The 23,200-nt window shown below is 39.3% G+C and overlaps 3 protein-coding genes across 3 annotated transcripts; all 3 read left to right on the forward strand.

Annotated features, from left to right (window-relative positions):
- Positions 1 to 2,789: 2,789 nt before the first annotated feature.
- On the forward strand, positions 2,790 to 5,202 carry LOC148694189 (aspartyl protease family protein 2-like). The gene has a single exon (XM_088699484.1). It carries the CDS (start codon positions 3,238 to 3,240, stop codon positions 4,909 to 4,911), a length of 1,674 nt encoding a protein of 557 aa, XP_088555610.1. The 5' UTR covers positions 2,790 to 3,237; the 3' UTR covers positions 4,912 to 5,202.
- A 5,130-nt stretch (positions 5,203 to 10,332) lies between these two features.
- Positions 10,333 to 12,374, forward strand: LOC137740504 (large ribosomal subunit protein eL20y). Its single transcript, XM_068480357.2, has 4 exons — positions 10,333 to 10,518; positions 10,712 to 10,827; positions 11,334 to 11,397; positions 11,858 to 12,374. Exons 1-4 carry the CDS (start codon positions 10,348 to 10,350, stop codon positions 12,197 to 12,199), a joined length of 693 nt encoding a protein of 230 aa, XP_068336458.2. The 5' UTR covers positions 10,333 to 10,347; the 3' UTR covers positions 12,200 to 12,374.
- Positions 12,375 to 12,811: 437 nt separating this feature from the next.
- On the forward strand, positions 12,812 to 16,512 carry LOC137739830 (3-hydroxyisobutyryl-CoA hydrolase-like protein 5). Its single transcript, XM_068479552.2, has 16 exons — positions 12,812 to 13,147; positions 13,307 to 13,375; positions 13,496 to 13,579; positions 13,666 to 13,734; positions 13,892 to 13,955; positions 14,036 to 14,109; positions 14,212 to 14,295; positions 14,387 to 14,471; positions 14,549 to 14,634; positions 14,874 to 14,995; positions 15,109 to 15,169; positions 15,271 to 15,369; positions 15,650 to 15,751; positions 15,868 to 15,909; positions 16,030 to 16,136; positions 16,242 to 16,512. Exons 2-16 carry the CDS (start codon positions 13,346 to 13,348, stop codon positions 16,294 to 16,296), a joined length of 1,164 nt encoding a protein of 387 aa, XP_068335653.2. The 5' UTR covers positions 12,812 to 13,147; positions 13,307 to 13,345; the 3' UTR covers positions 16,297 to 16,512.
- The last annotated feature ends 6,688 nt before the right edge of the window (positions 16,513 to 23,200 follow it).

The following is a 23,200-nucleotide window of genomic DNA, read 5'->3' on the forward strand; positions in this document are numbered from 1 at the left end:
ACTCCGAAGTTAAGCGAGAAGGGGGCTAGAGCAATCCCATGATGGGTGACCCACTGGGAAGTTGCTCGTGAGTTTGCAAAAACAAAACCGTGAGGCAATGGTAAGCCCAAAACGGACAATATCGTGCTACGGTAGTGGAGTCGGGCCCGGGAAGTGGTCCCCCACGGGCCGGGATATGATAATTTGGTATCAGAGCCTAACCCTGGTCGCGTATGTGCCGACGAGGACGTCGGGCCCTTAAAGGGTGTGGATTGTGACATCCCACATCGCCTAGGGGAGTGATCCTTAAATGTATAATCTCATCCCTACTTAGCACGAGGCCTTTTGGGAACTCACTGGTTTCGGGTTTCGTAGGAACTCCGAAGTTAAGCGAGAAGGGGGCTAGAGCAATCCCATGATGGGTGACCCACTGGGAAGTTGCTCATGAGTTCCCAAAAACAAAACCGTGAGGGAATGGTAAGCTCAAAACGGATAATATCGTGTTACGGTGGTGGAGCGGGCCCTGGAAGTGATTCGCCTCGGACCGGGATGTGACAGATTAACTTTGACATGAATGCTTTATAGATCTGAAGAGAATCTTCTTTGTAATTTTTTTAATTCTTTTAAAAAATTAAACGAGTGCATATGATTAAAAAAAAAGGAAGGAAAAGAAAATAAGCTTTGACTTCGCATATCTGATAATTATAAGAATAGTTCTCCACCATCGAAAGTGCCTTGACTTGATGATTGTTTTTGTTTATTGTATCATTTATAGAGAAACTACGTTTGTTAACATAAAGGATTACGCCAACAAAATCCTCTCTGGAGAATTTTGGAGATCCGTAGATCGTGTCCGTTTATTATATATCGTGCGATCAGTTTTTATCAGGTACTGTTTGTATTTAATTTTAAATAAAAATATTTAAAAATAATTTCTGACCGCACGATGAACATATATGATTCACGGATCCTCATAATCCTCATAAAGAGGATTCAGATTCAAGATTACGGATAGATCGAGTTAGTTCTTAGAATTTAGTTAGCCGAAAAACATCACTTGATAACAACAAATTGTTCTGTTGAGTCATCAACCAAGAAGAATTAATATTCACGAAAGCTTATCATTTTTTCATACATATGAAAGCTTAATTAGGATTAAGATTTATATCAAACATATTGACATTCCATTAATATTCCTCTTCGGGTTGGTTTGTCTTGATTTCTTGTATTCCCGACAGACAACTTTTCGATTTTTGATCCAACAAGCGTTTAAGGCCTTCGAGTCATGAGTTATGTTTATGCAAGCCTTGTAACGTGCTAGACTCTATCGGCTTGAGCTGTGCATTATGGAATCAAAGTTTCCGATTTGCTGTGTTGGAAGTTGGCAACCGAGACATCCATGAGAGGATCCTGCTGAATAAAGTTGTGCGATTTTTTATTTTGTCGTTTATTCAAGCCATCTTGTGTTTGTAATAACTTCAGAAACTTAATATAAGTTGTCCGGTTTCTCATTTGTGCGAGTTTTATGAGTTTGGTCATTGTGCAGTCGGTCTGGTGGTTCGCCACAGTTGAGTTGATTGAGTTTTTTAGGATCTATTGTTAAATGGTGTTATGGGATGTTAAGGTGATTTACAAATGTGACATCCTTATGTACAAAATATAGATATAAGCATGTCATTTTTCTATCCCATAATTGGTTTGAAAGCATTCATCTCTCACACGATTTTCAGCACTAGATGCATTGGTTTTTATGAAACATTTGTCTTTTTTAATTTGTTGCCACATTTGAGATTATTATTTTAGCTTCAGATCTCTTATTTACAAGTACCCTTCTATGGAGATCATGTTCTTCGTGATCTTGTATTTATCTTTATCATAAATGAAATATGTCGTTTATCTTTAAAATGAATAAAAATTAAAAAAATACTGGTATAGAAATATGTCGTTTTTCTTGTTTGGATTCATAAACATAGAAAATTAGAATTTCCGCGTGGAAAAAAAAAAACTTGGAATTTGGAACCTCCAATTCTCAAGTTTAATATCCACGTAAATATGTGTCATTTCCAAATTTCTGCAAGTGAGAGTTTAAAAATTAAAAAAAATACTGTATTCAAATTTCATTGTTCTTTTAGGTTAACCAAATAAGAAAATTCTAAAATTCTAAAAAATAAAATTCTGGCATTTCTATTTTTGTCATTTTGAAATTCCTTAATCTTAAATTTCAGGTAGACGAGCCATAGGTCCACTCCAACAATACCGATAATGTCCCCACTTGGCCACCTACTCAATTCGTCAGGTGTGAGGTTTTAATACAAAAGGTCTCAGTGTTAGTTAGAGTGAGGTAATTCTATTTAAAGAGTTTGTTCTCAAACCTTCTAGGCGATGTGGGACAGATGAATTCTAACAATTAAAAATCTTAAATTCTCTCATCCAAATCCAAACATAACGTAGGTTAACCAAATAAAAAAAAATTCACAAATAGATAAAAGTCCAACATTTCTATTTCTGTCATTTTAACTAATCTAATATTTTGGACTTTTTGTAATATAAAACAAATAAACTATTTCCTAAAATATACGAAAGTAAACCAAAGTCGAGACTCAAAACCAAGACCACGGAGTTTTACCAAGTAAATCGAGACTCAAAACCAAGACCACAGAGTTTTACCAAGTAAACCTAAAACACTTGTGAGAGAGACAGAGAGCGATAGAGATAGTCATGGTGGTAGCCGCTAAGTGTGAAAACATAACGGTATATGAGAGTGCCGTGGGACAAATGAAGCAGGAAAGCGAGGGGAAAGAAGCAGAAAGATGAAGAAGACCAGGTAAGCACTTTGATTAAATATTAAAAATTCACAATTCCACATCCTCCTCTCCTCTCCTCTCCTTCCTCTGGTATTTATTTCTGCTTTTTTATTTTTATCGAAACCGCGTTTTCAACTGCACCCTCATCTTTTGAAAAAACAAATCAACACATTCAAAGTCTTTGAAACCGATTCAAAGTATTTCCCAGAAACCTTTCCTATTTTTTTAGAGCTTTAAATTGAAGTTTTTTGCTTCTGGGTTCCCTTCTTCGTTTTCATTTTTTTTTTCCATCGGAATTCAAGTTCCATCTGGTTTTTCCGTTTCTGGGATTTTCAGATTTTCATCCAAAGATTTGGGCTTTCAGCGAAGTTTAAATCTTTCTTGGTTTTTCTCCAGTTTTTTTCTTCTCGAGTTTTATTCATGCAGGAATTTGAAACGAGAAGATACCATCAGAATGGCTGTTAAGGCTTCAATCCTACTAGTTCTCCTTGTGATCTTCTCCTCCACTTTAGCAGCGATTGCCAGAGTTCACAACCACCGCAATCACAACTCGAATGCCTCCACTTTCGCCGGCATACAACTGCCGGAGCACATGAGCTTCAACGCCGTCTCCTCCTCATCCCACACCGGCTGCAGCCTCAGCTGCTCTAAAATACCCAACCAAGCAGACTCAACCATGGAAGAAGCTGAAGACTTCGACACCGACGAAGCAGCACCCGAATTGAACCCCCATAAACAGACTATGAAGCTCCACCTACGGCACAGATCACAGAACAAACAATCCGAAAGAAAAAGTTCAGTGATCGAGTCCACAGTCCGAGACTTGGTCAGAATTCAAACCCTCCACACAAGAATCGTCGAGAAGAAGAATCAGAACACATTTTCAAGGCTGCAGAAAGATAAGAAACCGAAGCACCACCAATCAAATCAGGTTGTAGCCCCGGCAGCCTCGCCGGAGTCCTACACCAACGAGCTCTCCGGCCAGCTTCAGGCCACGTTGAAGTCCGGCGTCAGCCTCGGCTCCGGCGAGTACTTCATGGATGTTTTCATCGGTACACCCCCTAAACAATTCTCTTTAATTCTCGACACTGGCAGTGACCTTAACTGGGTCCAATGCGTGCCGTGCCACGACTGCTTCGAGCAGCACGGCCCGCACTACGACCCCAAAGACTCAACTTCTTTTCGTGACATTAGCTGCAAGAATCGGCGGTGTCAATTGGTTTCGTCCCCGGATCCTCCGCAACCCTGCAAGTCGGAAAATCAAACGTGTCCGTATTTCTACTGGTACGGAGACAGCTCCAACACCACCGGCGACTTAGCCCTCGAAACCTTTACCGTCAACCTCACGTCATCGAACAAGGCGGAGTTCAAGAGGGTGGAGAATGTGATGTTCGGATGCGGCCATTGGAACAGAGGATTGTTCCATGGGGCTGCAGGGTTGCTAGGTCTTGGCAGAGGTCCTCTTTCCTTTGCTTCTCAGCTCCAATCGCTGTACGGCCACTCGTTTTCCTACTGCCTTGTGGATCGAAACAGCGACGCGAATGTCAGCAGCAAGTTGATTTTTGGGGAGGACAAGAACCTCTTAAGCCACCCGAAACTGACCTACACTTCTTTGGTAGGAGGGAAAGAAAACCCTGCTGATACATTCTACTACGTCGAGTTAAAATCCGTCATGGTCGGCGGAGAAGCGGTGGACATACCGGCTGAGACTTGGAAATTGTCGCCGGAGGGTGCCGGTGGGACAATCATTGATTCCGGCACCACGTTGAGTTACTTTGCGGATCCAGCCTATCAAATTATCAAGGAGGCTTTTGAGAAAAAGGTCAAAGAGTATCCAGTCGTCAAGGACTTCCCATTTTTGGAACCTTGTTACAATGTGTCAGGTGTTGAGAAAATCGAGCTGCCGGAATTTGCAATTTTGTTTGCGGACGGAGCTGTGTGGGATTTCCCAGTTGAGAACTACTTCATCCAGATCGAACCGCAGGAAATCGTCTGCCTGGCGGTGTTGGGGACTCCGAAATCCGGCCTTTCGATCATCGGTAATTATCAGCAGCAGAATTTTCATATCCTCTATGATACAAAGAAGTCTAGGTTAGGATATGCACCCATGAAATGTGCTGATGTTTAGAAGGTGCGGAAAAATTGTAAACATTTTTTTTTAATTTTTTTTTATTTTTAAGATTTTCCTTCTGACAAGGATCATAGGTGACATACAGAAATTATATTAATTGTTTTTTTTTCTTCTGATTTTTTGAAGTTTTAAGTGATTACATATTGATAGCTAGAAAGGGTTATAACCTGTATTTAAAAAAATGCGGAAATATTAATGCATTTTTTGTACATTTTTATACTGGTTCTTGTTATTGCCTTTTGATGGGTTTAATTTAATAGAAAATTTCATTTTAATCATTGAAACAAATGACTTTTATGGTATAACTTATGTAAGATTAAGATTTAATTTTTGTCATTGATACATTTAGTCAACTTATTTATTAATTATATTTTGATGTTTTATGTTTCTTTTCTCCTAATTTTAATGTATCTATCAAATTGATTCCTAATTTTCATTTCATTCCTCATAACTATTTTATTGTAGACATTTAGGTGAACTAAATTTTTTTATACAATATATTTCGATATAATTAATGTTCTTCATTTAGGTACATTAATTTATTTAATATATTTTAGTATATTCATTTATACAAACATTTAGGTACATTAATTCAATATAATACGTTTCAGTATATGTAACATCCCACATCGCCCAGGGGAGTGATCCTTAAATGTATATTCCCATCTCTACCTAGCACGAGGCCTTTTGGGAGCTCACTGGCTTCGGGTTCCGTAGGAACTCCGAAGTTAAGCGAGAAGGGGGCTAGAGCAATCCCATGATGGGTGACCCACTGGGAAGTTGCTCGTGAGTTCCCAAAAACAAAACCGTGAGGGAATGGTAAGCCCAAAGCGGACAATATCGTGCTACGGTGGTGGAGCGGGCCCGAGAAGTGATCCGCCCCGGGCCGGGATGTGACAAATTGGTATCAGAGCCAATCCCTGGCCGGAAATGTGTCGACGAGGACGTCGGGCCCCTAAGGGGGGTGGATTGTAACATCCCACATCGCCAGGGGAGTGATCCTTAAATGTATATTCCCATCTCTACCTAGCACGAGGCCTTTTGGGAGCTCACTGGCTTCGGGTTCCATAGGAACTTCGAAGTTAAGCGAGAAAGGGGCTAGAGCAATCCCATGATGGGTGACCCACTGGGAAGTTGCTCGTGAGTTCCCAAAAACAAAACCGTGAGGGAATGGTAAGCCCAAAGCGGACAATATCGTGCTACGGTGGCGGAGCGGGTCCGGGAAGTGATCTGTCCCGGGCGGGGATGTGACAATAAGATTGTGACATCCCACATCGCCCAGGGGAGTGATCCTTAAATGTATATTCTCATCCCTACCTAGCACGAGGCCTTTTGGGAGCTCATTGGCTTCGGGTTCCGTAGGAACTCCGAAGTTAAGCGAGAAGGGGCTAGAGCAATCCCATGATGGGTGACCCACTGGGAAGTTGCTTGTGAGTTCCCAAAAACAAAATCGTGAGGGAATGGTAAGTCCAAAGCGGACAATATCGTGCTACGGTGGTGGAGCGGGGCCGGGAAGTGATCCGCCCCGGGCCGGGATGTGACAATTTGGTATCAGAGTCTAACCCTGGTCGCGTGTGTGCCGACGAGGACGTCGGGCCCCTAAGGGGGGTGGATTGTGACTATTGGATATATATGCCAGGTGTATTAAAGATTGCCACATAAGCAGCAGCTTAAGACATAGACTATTGATTGGTGAACTGTATATATAGATTAATAGTTACTTGTATTAGATAAGTTTTTCAATTGTAATAACAGTTTTGAGATATCAGAAATACTTCTTTCTTCTTCTCTAAGTTTCTTTGTGCTTTTCAATTCTACAATCCTTTCATGAAGGTTAAGAGTGACATCCCACATCGCCCAGGGGAGTGATCCTTAAATGTATATTCTCATCCTTACCTAGCACGAGGCCTTTTGTGAGCTCATTGGCTTCGGGTTCCGTAAGAACTTCGAAGTTAAGCGACTAGAGCAATCCCATGATGGGTGACCCACTGGGAAGTTGCTTGTGAGTTCCCAAAAACAAAACCGTGAGGGAATGGTAAGCCTAAAGCGGACAATATCGTGTTACGGTGGTGGAGCGGGCCCGGGAAGTGATCCAACCCGGGCCGGGATATGACAATTGGTATCAGAGCCTAACCCTGGTCGCGTGTGTGCCGACGAGGACGTCGGGCCCCTAAGGGGGGTGGATTGTGACATCCCACATCGCCCAGGGGAGTGATCCTTAAATGTATATTCCCATCCTTACCTAGCACGAGGCCTTTTGGGAGCTCATTGGCTTCGGGTTCCGTAGGAACTCCGAAGTTAAGCGAGAAGGGGGCTAGAGCAATCCCATGATGGGTGACCCACTGGGAAGTTGCTCGTGAGTTCCCAAAAACAAAACCGTGAGGGAATGATAAGCCAAAAACGGACAATATCGTGCTACGGTGGTGGAGCGGGCCCGGGAAGTGATCCAACCCGGGCGGGGATGTGACAGTATAGACATTTAGGTTCATACATTTTAGTACAAACTTTTAGGTTCATTATAATATATTTCGGTACAAACATTTAGGTACATACATTTCGGTACAAAGAAGTCAATTTAATATATTTCGGTACAACCATTTATGTACACTTATGTATTTACATATTTTCTTATGTAACACTAATTTCTTTTAATGTTTTCTCATTTGGGTTGATTTATAATTGGAAGAACTAAAATGTGCATATTAATAAAATCAAAATTTTAATGTGGAGACATTAAATAACAAACATAGAATATGAATTAAATAAAAATACCCTTCAAAAGATTAAAATTAATATGTAATGTAACAACAAGTTTTTTTTTAAACTTCAATTTTTTTTAAGGACTAATCTTCAAAAACACCGTAGTTTGATTCATTCCTTCATGAACAGTTATGAATGTCTTTATGTAAATAGGGATTTTGGAGGAAGGCTTATATTTAAAATTTAATTAATTTCTTGGTTTTAGACCTAGAGTTCTTCTCTGCTTCTTGGCAGATAGAAACACGTCACTCTAACGAATTTGATATTCCGTCTGTCAACTTTGATTTGATATTATGAAATTCTAATTCTTTCTTAACCTTTTATTTTTCTACGTTATTTTTGTTTATCTTGAAGCCTAACACTCTTTGGACTATATATTACTATGATGAATACCTGGTCAATTATTTAGGTGTATGAAAACTTTAATATATATAGTGTGAATAAAACAAAGAACAAGTCAAACTGTTTGGTTTGGGCTGGCGCAACTTCTCTATTGATTTCAATTTCTGTATATACATTTGATATTACAAATTTACAAGTATAATTAAGCTTACACAATTCAAAGGGGCTCTGCATACATGACATCAATAATTGACTTAAACTACCGCTACAAAACGTTAATTTTCGCATAATAATTTGTGATAATGCCTTGGATATATTTGTCATTGTAGAAGAAATGAATAGGTTCCCATTTAGAGGACCATAGCTTTTGTCATAAGAGCAAAGTCAGCCTTGTTATGTAGAAAGAAATTTCCCAATATTGCTTTGCAAGGTGGCTTATTGGAGAAGATCATCTGAAACCAAAACTGATGCTAAGTCATCGTTTAGGGCTTCCAAGAGACCAATTTGATATGCCTTCTTCTTTTTCTCAAAACTGTCTAACCCACCATGTATTAGTGGTTTCACCGCCTGCGGCGGAGATAACGCTTGTCAACCTCCTGTTGTAACGGTGTTATCTCCAACTTTGTTACTTGAAGATCTTGACATATCTAAAGTTGGATGAGGGCAAGCCAAGTGAGATTTGACATTGAAAAGGTTTTGAGGCGACTCTAGCAAGTCGAAATGTTCAAAGAGTACTTGTTAAAGTTGACACATAACATGAATACGTAGGGCATTAGGACTTGCATTTTCTTGCCTTTAATTGCAAGGTACAAAGCATCATGGCTCACAACTATCTCTCTTTGCAAGTTGGGATTCGAGGGTCCGAGAAGATGAGACCAATCAACCAACTATTTCCAATGCTTCTGACCAGAAGTCGAGGATTTCCATTCACATTCACAAGCTAGACCTGTTTGTAGAGATCAATTTACATGAATCGAGTTTTACCGACATAACATTCCATTTTAATAATATAATGTTAAAAAATTACACATAAAAATTCCATTATTAGAACGAAATGCTACGATGGTTGTGAATATATTCTATATAAGTGTTTATCTTGCTTTCATGCTCTTGTTTGTGGCTTTCTCCAAGGGCAAATTCTTATATATGTAACCCAATATTTATGTCTCTCTTTTATATCTCTCGTGACCAGTGTGTAAATTGAGTGATACTGAAGGGGGAATAAACAACCAGTTAAACGCTAGAATGTGCACCCTACTAGAAATGTTTGGGGAAAAGGAGCAATATGACACCCTTACTATTCCAAAATTACCAAGTTGTAATCGCCATGGACGCAAAAAGAAGAGGTTCTCCTTTACTTAATTTTAATTTTTAGAGAAGCATGTTAAATCTCTCTCCCAACGAAGGACACAATTATAATATAACGACAATACAACGATAATGTAATGACGATATAATAAACATATTTTGACATTTTGTTGTAGAAATTATCAGTGTTTATTGTATCATCATTATATCATCGTTGTGTTGTCGCTATATTATCATTATGTCTTCAATATATAATCAATATGTGACAGTTACTTATCATTTCTGTAAATGTTATTATGCAAGAAAAGAGTAGTCTCGTCTTTTTACATCTATTTCTTTGTTTTTGAAAATGGTCATTTTTTTATCTATCACAGATTGGCGTCATTTTTGTAAGGGGTGTATTATACACACACATTTTTTTACTTTTCACGCATCCTCTTAATTTCCGGCCGCCGGATCAAATGAATTGAAGAAGATCAAAGAATAAAAATTAATAAAGAGTGTATAAGAAATAAAAAAAGATGCGTGTATATTACACCTTTTTTTTGTAATGGCAAATTTTAAGGGTGTCATTTTTGTGCATTTCCCATACATTTGCCTCTTAACGCATGGAAAATAATGGGCTACTTGTGTCCTATGAAAGTTCAATGAAACCTAGCCCAGCCCACACTAGGGAGTCGGAAAACAAATGGGGTACTTGAGTCCAATCAAAATTCATCCGAAAATTTGACCAGGAAAGGGAATCAAATCAACTAATCTTTCTTTTAGTTAATTTAATTTTTATTTTTTGGTATTTTATTATAAATTTCAACGAGAGACTTATATTCTTCTGATTTTATGTGTTGTTCGTAAACACAAGAAAAAGTTAAGAAGTAAAATAATTTTCTTACTCATATTTTAATAATGCAAGAAACTCGAAAATCCAATTTCGTTCCGACTTATATATTTTTGGGCAAGAATTAAAATATTGGGCCCATAAAATTTGGGCTTTTTTCAGCAGAAAAATAAAAGTTGGGCTCCTACATGAACTTTGAAGGCCCATACACACCAACCAGAGGAATTAGGGTTTTTAAACCTTCACTTGATATAGAGTCGTGGAAGACAAACTGCTCTTGCAGCCAGCAGCCGTCAGCAGTCAGCAGCCAGAGCAGCGGCGTCTCTCTCCCTCAACGCAGAAAAATGGGTGTTTTCAGGGTGAGCCGCAATGATCCTACTCTCTCGATCTTATCTATCACAACCCCAGTTTTTGTTTTCAGAAATCAATTTCCACGCTTTCATTATTTTTGTGATTTTTATTTCGTTTTCAATCGTTTTTTTTTAGCTTTTTGGTTTCTGAAAACGTGGATTTGGAGAGATTAAAATGGTGGGTTTTGTTTTATGGGAACAGTTTCACCAGTACCAGGTGGTGGGGAGAGCCCTCCCGACAGAGAAGGATGAGCATCCCAAGATCTACCGGATGAAGCTCTGGGCCACCAATGAGGTCCGTGCCAAATCCAAGTTCTGGTAAGAGCTTTTTCATCTGTTTATTTTATTTAGTTGCTGAAAAATATTGGAAATGGAAAAAGATTTAATTTTTAATCTAAGATTTTTGATAAATTTAGGGTTTATGACACCAGATAAACTAATCCCACACTTGACTATGCCTGCGAATCTTACTAATTTGTATTTGGTAGTATCTTTTATTTATTTATTTATTTCTGAATGGTGTATATCAAAGTATAACAAGGAAAGTGACAGACTTGTTTGAGAACAAGGAAAGTGAGAAACTTGTTTGCACTTGTGAGATGAACCAACTGATTGCATTTTGAATTTACTATAGGATGATAGCACGGGCCAGGAAGTCGAGTCGTAGAATGGTTGTTGTCATGTTTGTTTTGGTCTTGGCAATATTTAAATTTGTACAAGATTAATCAAATTTTCATGGTTCACTAGCTTGTCAATTTCTGTTATGTTTTCGGGGTTTCAATCTGATTGGGTGTTTGTTCTCATGTTTGATTTTATTTTATTAGGTACTTCTTGAGGAAGTTGAAGAAAGTGAAGAAAAGCAATGGACAAGTTTTGGCCATTAACGAGGTATGCATTTTACGTTTCTGTCATCTCTCTTGTACTCTATGAACCAACATGATCTAATTTGTTGTTTTGCCTAATGTTTGTTGGCTTCTTAAGCTGGGCCGTAATTCATATGAAAATTCGGTCTAGTTTGATTGTTTATGCTTAACCTGTAATGTACTGTGAACCCAGTTTGTAATAATGTTTCATATATTGTTATGATAAAAGTTCAGGGTTTTTATTCCTTAGATATACACTTATATTATGTGATAGCAGCTTCTTTAATAAGGTCGCAAATTAAGATTTAACTTTTAATATATTGTTGCCGGTTAATATATTAGATGATGTGTTACTTCTGTTGTAGTATTGCAGACACTAAGTTGAACATATTGGCACTGAGACGAACTGTTTGCTAGTTTTCTTTACCGTGTAATATTCAGGGTATTTGGGTTGAAAAGAGTAATTCTGATATTGTTGATTGCAGATTTTTGAGAAATATCCAACTACCATCAAGAACTATGGAATTTGGCTTCGATATCAGAGCCGAACTGGTTATCACAACATGTACAAGGAGTACCGAGACACAACTCTCAATGGTGCTGTTGAAGCCATGTACACTGAGTTGGCATCTCGTCACAGGGTGAGGTTTCCGTGCATCCAAATCATCAAGACAGCTACCATCCCAGCAAAACTCTGCAAGAGGGAGAGCACCAAGCAGTTCCATAACTCCAAGATCAAGTTCCCGTTGGTGTTCAGGAAGGTTAGGCCCCCATCCAGGAAGCTCAAGACGACATACAAGGCATCCAGGCCCAACCTCTTTATGTAATCTTGTTACCTCCTGCGGGTTCCCTTCCTCCGATGGCTTTGCATTTTAATTAGCTAAACTAGTTACTCAAGTTTTGTTTTGTGGGAGTGAACATCCTTTTTTCTATTATCTGCGATGTTACAGTTTCGACGTGTCTTTACAAGTTTATAATGACGTTAATGAGCTTGGTATTTTATTTTATGCTTGCAATTTCGTCTATGATGCTTCGCTTTCGCTCTAATTTCGTTAATGCATACGCCATGCTGCATGTAATCTGCATTTGCAGATGAATATATCGGGGACAATGTGTCACTCGATTTGTATCTGGTGAGATTTCCCGGCAACTAAGTGGAGGGACGCAGCGAACGTTTTCGCACTCAAACGTCCTGAGTTTGAATTACCGCCTTCACCAATATCATTTGATCAAATGACAACTACGTGTATGAAAATCAGACAATGTGCTAAATAAAACAAAGTAAAGAAACGCTTCAGCACATATATCAAATTGTGATTTATCTTCTAGAAAGAATGATTCTTTAAATGTAGATAATCAAGTTTTTTTTGAACTAAAATACCAAAAGAATAAAGTGATTTCCGCATTCTTTTAGCATACCCTATTTATGTGTAATGGACGAGAGCGTGAAAATCATTTCCCCTTGTTTGTAACGACAATGGGTTTGGTGGCAGTAACACAAGTACAGCTACTGGTCAAAGGATAAAAACCATGGTGTAGTAGTTGGAGGTGGTGGTGGTGATTGTTGGATCTGGTGGTGGGTAGATAGACATTTGCTCTCTCTCTCTCTCTCTCTCTACCAAACCAAACATATGCTCTCTCTCTCTCTCTCTACCAGACCAGTTACTTGGGTTGCTATCAACAACAACAACACAACACTAAAGCTTCTCTTCACAACCCAACTTTCCTCTCTGCAACTTCTTCTCTCGAAAAAGAACCACAATTCGACTGATAACGTAAGTTGTCATTTTTCGTTTGATCAATTGTTTCTGTTTCAGCTTTCATCTCAAAAATTTGAACTTCAGTGCTCCTAATTCTGGAACTAATTATCTTAATTATCTGGGATTAAACAGCGTTCATCTTTTCCTCACTTTCTGATTAATTTGTTTGTACAGTTTGTTGGATTATAACCCGCGAGTTAATTATTCGTTTAAATGGCTCAAGAAGTTGTAACTTCTGATGAGGTAATCTACCTTCTGCATTTCTAATTGCCTGAATCAAAAGAGAAATTTTGTTCTTTTACTTTTGCTGAATTACTGCCTGTGAATTACTTGATGTGTGTGTTTGTGGGAATAATCTTTTAGGTTATTGTTGGAGAAGAAATAGAGCGGGTGAGGTTGATCACATTGAACAGGCCTCGTCAATTGAATGTCATCTCATCCAAAGTGGTATGTTAAATAAAGTCGATATGCTCCTATTTGTGCTTTCTCTCGGGTGTTTTTCTGTTCTTAATTTAGTTTTTTACTGCAATCAGGTTTCTTTGCTAGCTGAGTACTTGGAAAAGTGGGAAAAAGATGACAATGCTGAGCTTGTAATTATCAAGGTTAGTTCAAACGATCCCGGAATCTTGAACTTCCATTGGTGCTCCTTGTTTAAAACGTCAATGTACAATGTTAACGAAGCAGTTCAACTTGGGCCACAAACGTAGGCATACAGATATTAGGCTTAGCCACTTGACATGCTCTGGTGTTCTTGTGTAGGGATCAGGCCGAGCTTTTTCAGCTGGCGGGGACTTGAAAATGTTCTATGACGGCAGGAAATCAAGTAAACGTTCTCTTTTGCGAAAATATTTAAGTTCCTAATGTATACCCAAAGTGAACTTGCTCATAAATCTCTTTTGGCAGAGGATCCCTGCCTTGAAGTTGTTTACAGAATGTATTGGCTTTGCTACCACATTCATACTTACAAGAAAACCCAGGTAATGCTTCAAAAGAAAGTAATCCTAGCTTTCTTGTGATGCATATATTTCAAGTTTACGTTATTGTTGAAGGTATCACCGAAACATTCATGTTATGGTTAGGTGGCTTTGGTCCATGGAATTTCAATGGGTGGAGGCGCATCTTTGATGGTCCCAATGAAGTTCTCAGTAGTCACTGAAAAAACTGTGAGTAACATCTCCATCTTTGGTGTTCGTCGGCTTGATATCTATTTCTGCACAGTGACATCAAAACTTAATGTGGTATATTTCATGATAGGTTTTTTCCACTCCAGAAGCTAGTATTGGATTTCATACAGATTGCGGTTTCTCATATATGCATTCCCATCTTCCTGGGTATCTCGGTAAGCATGCTGAAAAATGGAAAACAAAGTTTCCAGCATTTTTTCTGAAACTGATTGATATCATGTGGGGAATGCAGGGGAGTTTTTGGGCTTAACAGGAGCAAGACTGAATGGTAAGGAACTGGTTGCGGTTGGACTAGCAACCCATTTTGTCCCTCTTGAGGTAATTTTCTCACTCTTCACTATAATTTTTTCCCCCACCGAAAACCAAGTCTTGGAAAGTTGGAAGGATTGCTTCAAAAGATTTGAAAATCTAAATGACTGCACTGTACCTTACTACATTTTCTCTGGTTGTTTTGAGTCATCGGTAATGATATCAGCTAAGTTGATATCAGTCTTCTTTGTAGTTATTATATCAAACTGAAATTTTATATTGAATTGGTTTTGTACAATGTGCATCAGAAATTATCCGACCTAGAGAAGTGTTTGATAAGCTTGAACTCCGGAAATGAGAACGCGGTCAAAGCTGCAATTGAAGAATTTTCTGTGGAAGTCAAGCCTGATGAAGAAAGTGTTTTAAACAAGTAAAAAACAAAATCTTACTTGCTGATTCTTAATTTCTAGTTCTACTTCAATCCTTCGAATCAACATTCAAAGCTCCTTATGTCGATATCATTAAGCTTTCCTCCCCTTACAGGCTGTCAATAATTGATGAGTGCTTCTCCAAAGATACAGTGGCTGAGATTATACAATCATTTGTAAGTTGCTTTTTCTCATTTCTTAATTAACAGATAAACGAACAATTGTAGATTCATGCATTTTCTCAAGCATAAATTCAACAAATGTGTTTGTTTCCCAGGAAGCAGAGGCAAAGAAAGAAGGAAATGGATGGATAGGTCCACATCTCAAGGGCTTAAAAAGATCATCCCCTACGGGGTTGACAATAACTCTGAGATCGGTATGATTTCTTGCAGTTTGATCAGATGCATATTGCGTTTTGAGTCCTCGTGGCCGTAGTATTGTTTGGTTAGCGGGGAATTTTCATGTGTTTTTGGTTAATGCAAGCCTGAAAGGTATACGAGATTTATGTTTTAAGACTCACCTAAAGATGCATCATCTGTTGGGGTCCTTGTCTCTCTTGATTTGAACATCCATGGGAATGCAACCCATGCGTAATTCCTTTTGCTTTCGATGGATGCATTGCGTGCTTAAGTTGCTTCTGCCATTTTATTCTCCAGATTCGCGAAGGCAGGAAGCAAACGTTGCCTGAATCTCTGAAGAAGGAATTTAGACTCACAATGAATATACTGCGGTCCAAAATTTCTGAGGATGTTTATGAGGTAATTGTTGTATAACGATAACTAACTAGACCGTATAACTATGGACATTACTACGCTGAAAATACCATCTCGCTCCCTGCTTTCGGAGTGTACTAATCTTGTATTTTGATATGAAGGGTATTAGAGCTCTCACTATTGACAAGGATAATGCTCCCAAGGTAATCCCTCTCTTTCCATTAATCATTTTCCGGTTCTATGTGTTACGACCAGAGATCAAATTATCTAAAGATTACAGTCATATCTAAAGACGAGAAAATGTGTATTGTTGTTGGTTGTAGTGGAACCCGCCGTCTCTTGACAATGTGGTGGATGAGAAACTAGACCTGGTCTTCCAGCCGTTCGAAGAAGATTTGGAGCTTCAGATTAAGGAACAGGAAGAAAACAGGTAAGTGCGGCTTCGTGTCTCTTGTATCTGAACAACGCTGTGGCTAAATAGGTAGTTCAACGGAAAAGAAAGAATGACGAGTTGCTTTTATTTACTCAATTTCAGGTGGGATGGCAAGTATGAGAATTCAGCTTATGCATCCTTGAAGGTGACTGAGTAAACGAGATGCATATCTGGTCACGGTTGAGCTTGTTCCTTAAAAGTATTATCTTATATCATTAGCGCAAGTGTCGACGTTTTGTGTTGCATTTCTCCCAGCCTATTTGCATGAGTTGTTCGCCTTGATGAAAACCGTTGCAATGTAATTCAGATTCGGAGTATTGATTATCCATCCGAGACCCTGAGAACGTAATGTAATAAACTAGAGTGTTTCCTTTGTTCTGGCAGGATAGATATCAAATGTGGTCACGGACGAGCGGAACAAAGAGCGGGGAATTTGGAAACACACGACCAAAATTCATGAAATCGGTTTTGTAGTACCAAAACTAAACTATGATCATGATAAGAACCAGACCTGCAATGGCCTCAACCTGCAATGGCAGCTATGGTGACAGTGATGAAGGGACCGAGTAGATAGAAAAGAGAGACGGATATTCTATTGATTAATTCCACGATGCCATTACAATTTCCTCTGGCCACCATTTACCACGCGCCAGTGTATTTTTCCCCACTACATGTGTGCCAGCTGGACACCACTAACTAATTAACTGAACTCCACTAAAGATTTAGGTGATTACAATTGAACCCAATTACAAAAACCCTTACACTTTAACCCAAAATCCCTTACAAAACAGTCCTATATCACCACTACTTGTTTATTTCTTCTACTGAGCGATCCTTCCTCATAGTTCACAACAACGCTCTCCCCTTCGAACAACCTTGTCCTCAAGGTTCTAGAGTGGAAAATCTAGGTATTTGCTATGAAACTCGTTGAAATCTTCCCAAGTTGAGCTTGCTTCTTCTTGATCCTTCCATTGCACCAACACCTGCACCCTTGCAACATTTCCCTTTCTGTATATCCTCCTAGCAAGTATGGCCTGTGGAATATTGTGAATCAAACCATCATCAGTGACTTGGGATAGCTCAGTCTGTGGAATGATAGTTGGTCCAAGTTGATTCTTGAGACAACTCACATGGAAAACATGATGGATTCTTGTCTCCGGAGGTAGCTTGAGTTTGTAAGCAATCGGTCCAACTTTCTCCAAAATTTCATAGGGTCCATAGTATCTTGGTTGTAGCTTATGGTAGCTATGTGGGGATAAGACCTGCAACTGATAGGGTATCAGTTTCAAGTAAACAAAGTTGCCCACTTCGAAATACCTTTCAATCCTCTTCTTATCAGTATATTGCTTCATCCGGTTCTGTGCCACCACCAAATTATTCTTCAATATTGACAACACCTTATCTCTGTTCATTAGCTCTTGTTCCACAATTTCCACCTTTGTAATGCCCATCTCATAAGGAATTATTTGTGGTGGAGGGTATCCATATACAATCTCAAAGGGAGTATGTTTCGATGAAGTGTGAAAAGAGGTGTTGAAGCACCATTCAGCCCATGGTAGCCACTGAACCCATTTCCTAGGCTGCCCTCCTACGAAACACCGCAAATAAGTCTCCAAGCATCTATTCATTACTTTTGATTGCCCTTCACTTTGAGGATGATACCTCGAACTCATGCACAACTTAGAGTCCTGCAACTTAAAAAGTTCCTTCCAGAAAGCACTTGTAAAAACTGGGTCTCTATCACTCACAATAGAGTTTGGCATCTCGTGAAGCTGAAAATGTGTTCCACAAAGAGCTGCGCTATGGATGAGGCAGTGTAGGGGTGTGACATAGCAACGAAATGGGCATATTTGGAGAGCCTGTCCACCACCACCCATATAACAGATTTGCCCTTGCAACTAGGTAGACCAACAATGAAGTCCATACTGATATCACTCCAAACTTTTTGTCGTATTAGGAGGGGTTGTAACAATCCAGGGGGTGAGATATTCTCAATTTTGTTTAGCTGGCAGGTAGGACATTCAACTATGAACTGCCGAATGTCATGTTTCATTCATTTCCAGTAAAACCCTATTTTGAGTCGCTAGTATGTTTTCAGCACTCCCTGATGCCCTGAGGATGGGGTCGAATGATGTTCTGTAATAATTTTGACTTTCCATTCAGAAGTTGGGCCTAACATAGTTCTTTTCTTATAACAAATGAACCTGTTGTCAATAGAATAACAACTCAAATTTGAATTGTCAGTGCCATAATGTGTAGCTTGTAGCAACATATTCTTTTTCTCCCTAACCCATGCATCGTGTTCACTGCTCCTTCTCAACTCATCTAACCAACCTGCATAGGGGTAAGAAATGGCAACACACTCACTGATCTCACCATTGTTAGTGACATGTTCTTGCCTCTGAGGTATATCATGCAGCCTTGACAGTGCATCAACTACCAGATTTTGGGCCTCTTGTTTATATTGAATTTCGTAGTCATACCCCATGAGCTTGGAAACCTATTTTTGTTGAAAATGAGTACTTGCCCATTGACTTAAGAAGTATTTAAGGCTATTATGGTCAGTTTTGATAACAAAATGCCTTCCCTGCAAGTAATTCTACCATTTTTTAATTGCATACACTATAGCAATCAACTTGCTCTCATAAGTAGAGAGAGTTTGGTTTCGAGGACCAAGAGCTTGACTAGTGAATGCAATATGTTGTCCTCTTTGTTGAAGAACAGCCCCAATGCCGCATCTGGAGGCGTCATACTCCAATTCAAAGGGCTAAGAAAAATTTGGAAAAGCCAAAACCTGGGGTGAGAGCATGATGGATTTAAGATGGTCAAAAGCTTGTACTGCTTCATTACCCAATGAAACCCATCCTTTTGAGTCAACTGATAGAGAGGGTGACATATCTTGCCATATCCCGGACCAAATTTTCGATAATATCAGTTAACTCGAGGAACCCCCTTAACTCTTTGACAGATTTTGGAGTTGGCCATTCTTGTATAGCAGACAACTTAGAAGGATCAACTGCTACCCCTTTTTGAGAAACGATGTGCCCCATATATTCAACACTCGACTGTCTAAATAAGAATTTAGATTTCTTAAGATACAATTGATTTCCCCTTATGACTTCAAACATAATCTGCAAGTGTTGTAAGTGCTCATCCCAGCTCTTGTTGTAGATCAAAATGTCATCGAAAAATACCAACACAAACTTCCTAAGATATGGCTTGAATATATCATTCATCAATCTTTGGAAAGTGGCTAGAGTGTTGGTAAGTCCAAAAGGCATCATTAAAAATTCGTAGTGACCCTTATGAGTTCGAAACATAGTATTTTCAACGTCACTAGCTGTCATTAGAATCTGGTGGTAACCAGACGGCAAATCAAGCATAGTAAAGTACCTGGCACCATACAACTCATCTAATAGATCATCAATAAGAGGTATCGGGTATTTATCCTTGATGGTCAAGGCATTAAGTTCCCTGTAATATATACATATTCTCCAGCTGCCCTCATTCTTCTTAACCAAAAGCACATGGAATGAGAAAAGACTATGGCTCGATCGAATGAACCCGGTAGCCAATAATTCTTGAACTGCTTTCTCAATTTCTCTCTTCTGTAATGGACCATAGTGATATGGTCGAATGTTTAGTGGTTTTGCTCTTTGGACTGGAGGAATGTGATGATCATGGTCCCTGGGTAGGGGTAACTTGGTAGGGACTTGGAAAATATAGTCAAAGTGTTTAAACACTGCTTAAAGTTCATGCAAATGATCCCCACTCAAATCACAAGACTCCAGTTTCATCCCCTCCATATAATAAAGAAACAATCCCAAATTAGAGCTGTCGAGTGCCTTTTCAAGGTTTTGTAGAGAAATCTCTTGTATACACTGCGATGGGGTCACAGTAGGGGACAATGTCTAACAATGGTGATCCTTGGTGAATTCCATTGTAAGCAACTGAAAATCCCACTTGACTGGACTCACAGTTGACAACCATTGGACTCCTAGAACAACATCACAACCACCTAAGGGCAAAGAGAAGAGGTCAACCTTGTAGGTATACCCCTTCAAGGAGATTATAGCATCCATACAGCAACCGGAACTACGAACCTTACCTCCATCAGCTATCATGACTTCAAAGTTTGTGGTAGGAGAGATTGGTTGCCCCTATTGTTTCAACAACTTGGAGTCTACAAAATTGTGAGTGCTTCCCGAATCTAGTAGAATTCGAACATGGTGCCCATTTAGTTGGCTGTCAACCTTCATAGTGCGAGTTGTTTGGCTCTCCCCAGTACCATAAAAAGCACAAGAATTGAGTTCCATGGGAGGATCTAAGCTAAGAACCTCCGAATGAGGCAATTCCACCCCCGCATGATCAAGGACATCCAACATTAACAATTGCTTCAACCTATACTTATGCCCCGCAGTCCACTTATTAGTGTAAAACCAACACTCCCCTCGTTCCTATTTCTTTTGAATCTCCTCAGGTGACAATTTCTTAATAGGGTACGCACTCTGTCGAGTGACTGGAAAATGATGATGAGTGGTAGTGATGGATGGTTTGGATGTAACAGTGGATTTCAGAGTGGGAGTTTTGGGTTCAGTAAATTTGACATCTAACTGGAGAGCGATGGAAATGGCTTCATGAACACTCATAGGTTTCAAGATCTTTACATCAAATTTCAATTTCGTCCGCAAGCCTTCTATGAAGCAACTCTTAAGCAAGATTGGACCAATTTCAGGCAAGCTAGTGGCTAAACGCCGAAATTCCGATATATAGTCACGAAGACTACCAGTTTGACGGAGTTTGAAGAGTGCTTCAGCGCTATCTTCAAACGCAGAGGGTCCAAACTTCATACACAGGCCTTAGTGAACTCTTACCAAGTAGGTGCTGTATTCAAGTAATCCAACCAATGAAACCAGTGGAGAACCTCCCTTTCAAAATGGAAAGAAGCAGTGAAGACTCGTTAAGCATCTGGAATGTTGTAGAAGGAGAAATACTGCTCCACCTTGTAGATCCAGGTGAGGGGATCGTCACTGTCGACAAATCTCGGAAAATCGAGACGTTGATGCCATGGCAGCCGTGGTGGAGCTCCCCCTTCCCCCTCTTCCCCAGGCACAGAAGAACTCTGTGGAGGCTGGAAATGAACCATGTCAGGTGGCGGGGAATCCTTAGCAGGGGAGGAAGCAGAGGCATCGGTGCCAAGACGTTGACAACCGAGCTCAAAATGAAACTGCTCGAAATAGAGAGGTAAACGAGCATCGAGGTGAAAGTTGATTTTAGAGTCAAATGCCGTGTTAACAGTAGAGGTGATGAGGGAGGGAAGATCGACAAAGGTAGCTTCAATGGAAAAGACATGAGCGTTCATAGCGGTGAAGCGATAATTGTTTGTGTAACGGAGCATGCACTACAAGGAAAACCAGCGATGGAATGGGTGATACCAATGATAAGACCCAGACCTGCAATGGCTTCAACCTGCAATGGCAGCTATGGTGACAGTGATGAAGGGACCGAGTAGAGAGAAAAGAGAGAAGGATATTCTATTGACTAATTCCACGATGCCATTACAATTTCCTCTGGCCACCATTTAACCACGCGCCAGTGTATTTTTCCCCACTACATGTGTGCCAGCTGGACACCACTAACTAATTAACTAGACTCCACTACAGATTTAGGTGATTACAATTGAACCCAATTACAAAAAAACCCTTACACTTTAACCCAAAATCCCTTACAAAACAGTCATATATCACCACTACTTGTTTATTTCTTCTACTGAGCGATCCTTCCTCACAATTCACAATAGATCATATGACATAAACTGATGGCCACAAGTCACAAATGCATACATTATATCGTGTATGAAAACGAAACTCATTCGCCCTTACATATTCATCCTGTCAGGTACAATGTTAAGAATATGCACACGCATCGTCGACAAGAATAAATTAAAAACAAAGGGATAGGATGGAGGCAGAAAAACTAAGAAACGAATTAGTCCCTAAAAGTGTGAAAATTTGATGAAGCTGCAACGTTTTGTGAGAGAGTCAATTTGAGTCGACCAAGCAATTCACCATCTTTCGCCTGACAGGCAGCATCAGCAGCTTCCTTGGCCATGCCAATCTGGAGAATACTTCGCTTTAAATAGAAATGTGACTAGGGAGTCCGGCTGCTGTAAAAATCGACAGCCTTGCTTGGCTAGTAGTGCCAAATTATAGGCATGTAAATCTTGAAATCCCAATCCTCTTTCCCTAGGTTTGCATAAAAAACCTAAGAAAATTGAGGTTCCACCATAAAACTAATTGACAAATAGAAATAGGGGGAGTAACTCAATTACTTATAAGCACATTGAATGTCACCTTTTCCTCGAAGTGAAATTTATCCTCCCAACAAAACCTAGCTAGTGATTTTTTTTTTTTTGTGGGTCAACCCTCACCCAAAACGCCATCAGTTGGTATGTTAAAATCAAATGTGACATGTCAACAACATTAGCTAGGAACTTTTATGATGGGTTCATGTGATATTCTGATGTATCCCTCCTTTAGTATGTGGTAATTATAAAACAACATATCTCATCATGGTTCTTCTTACGTACAGCCTGTTAAGGATGTTTAACATCCTAATCCTATCAATTATCTGCAAATCACTACAGTAAACTGTGTTTCAAAATCAACCACTTTTCCTAAACTTTGTTGTTTTAAATTTCAAAATCAACATTTTCTAAATTTTGTTTCAAATAATCAATTAAGATTTGGTTTTCACATAGGGAATTGTTATTAGTACTCCAAAAATTTCATTCTACACTCCTCATAAGTGTATTTTTCTTTCTAATTATAGAAAGTTTGGAGTATCAAATAAGATTTTTGAAGTGCTAATTGTTTTAAATAATTCCTGCCAAGAACCACCTTGCATAAGCATTCTTACTGCAACTATCTTGTACTCTTATAAGTATTTTATGTGATTTTAACCTTCTTTGCGTAGGTACTAAAAATCCTATCAATAGTAAAGTGAAACCTTTTTCCTTTTTAATTATCTCCTACAAAAGGGATTTAATTTCTTGTGTACAA

Source organism: Pyrus communis, chromosome 9, assembly GCF_041283825.1.
Source record: "Pyrus communis isolate YQ-2024b chromosome 9, ASM4128382v1, whole genome shotgun sequence".
Lineage (NCBI taxonomy): Eukaryota > Viridiplantae > Streptophyta > Magnoliopsida > Rosales > Rosaceae > Pyrus > Pyrus communis.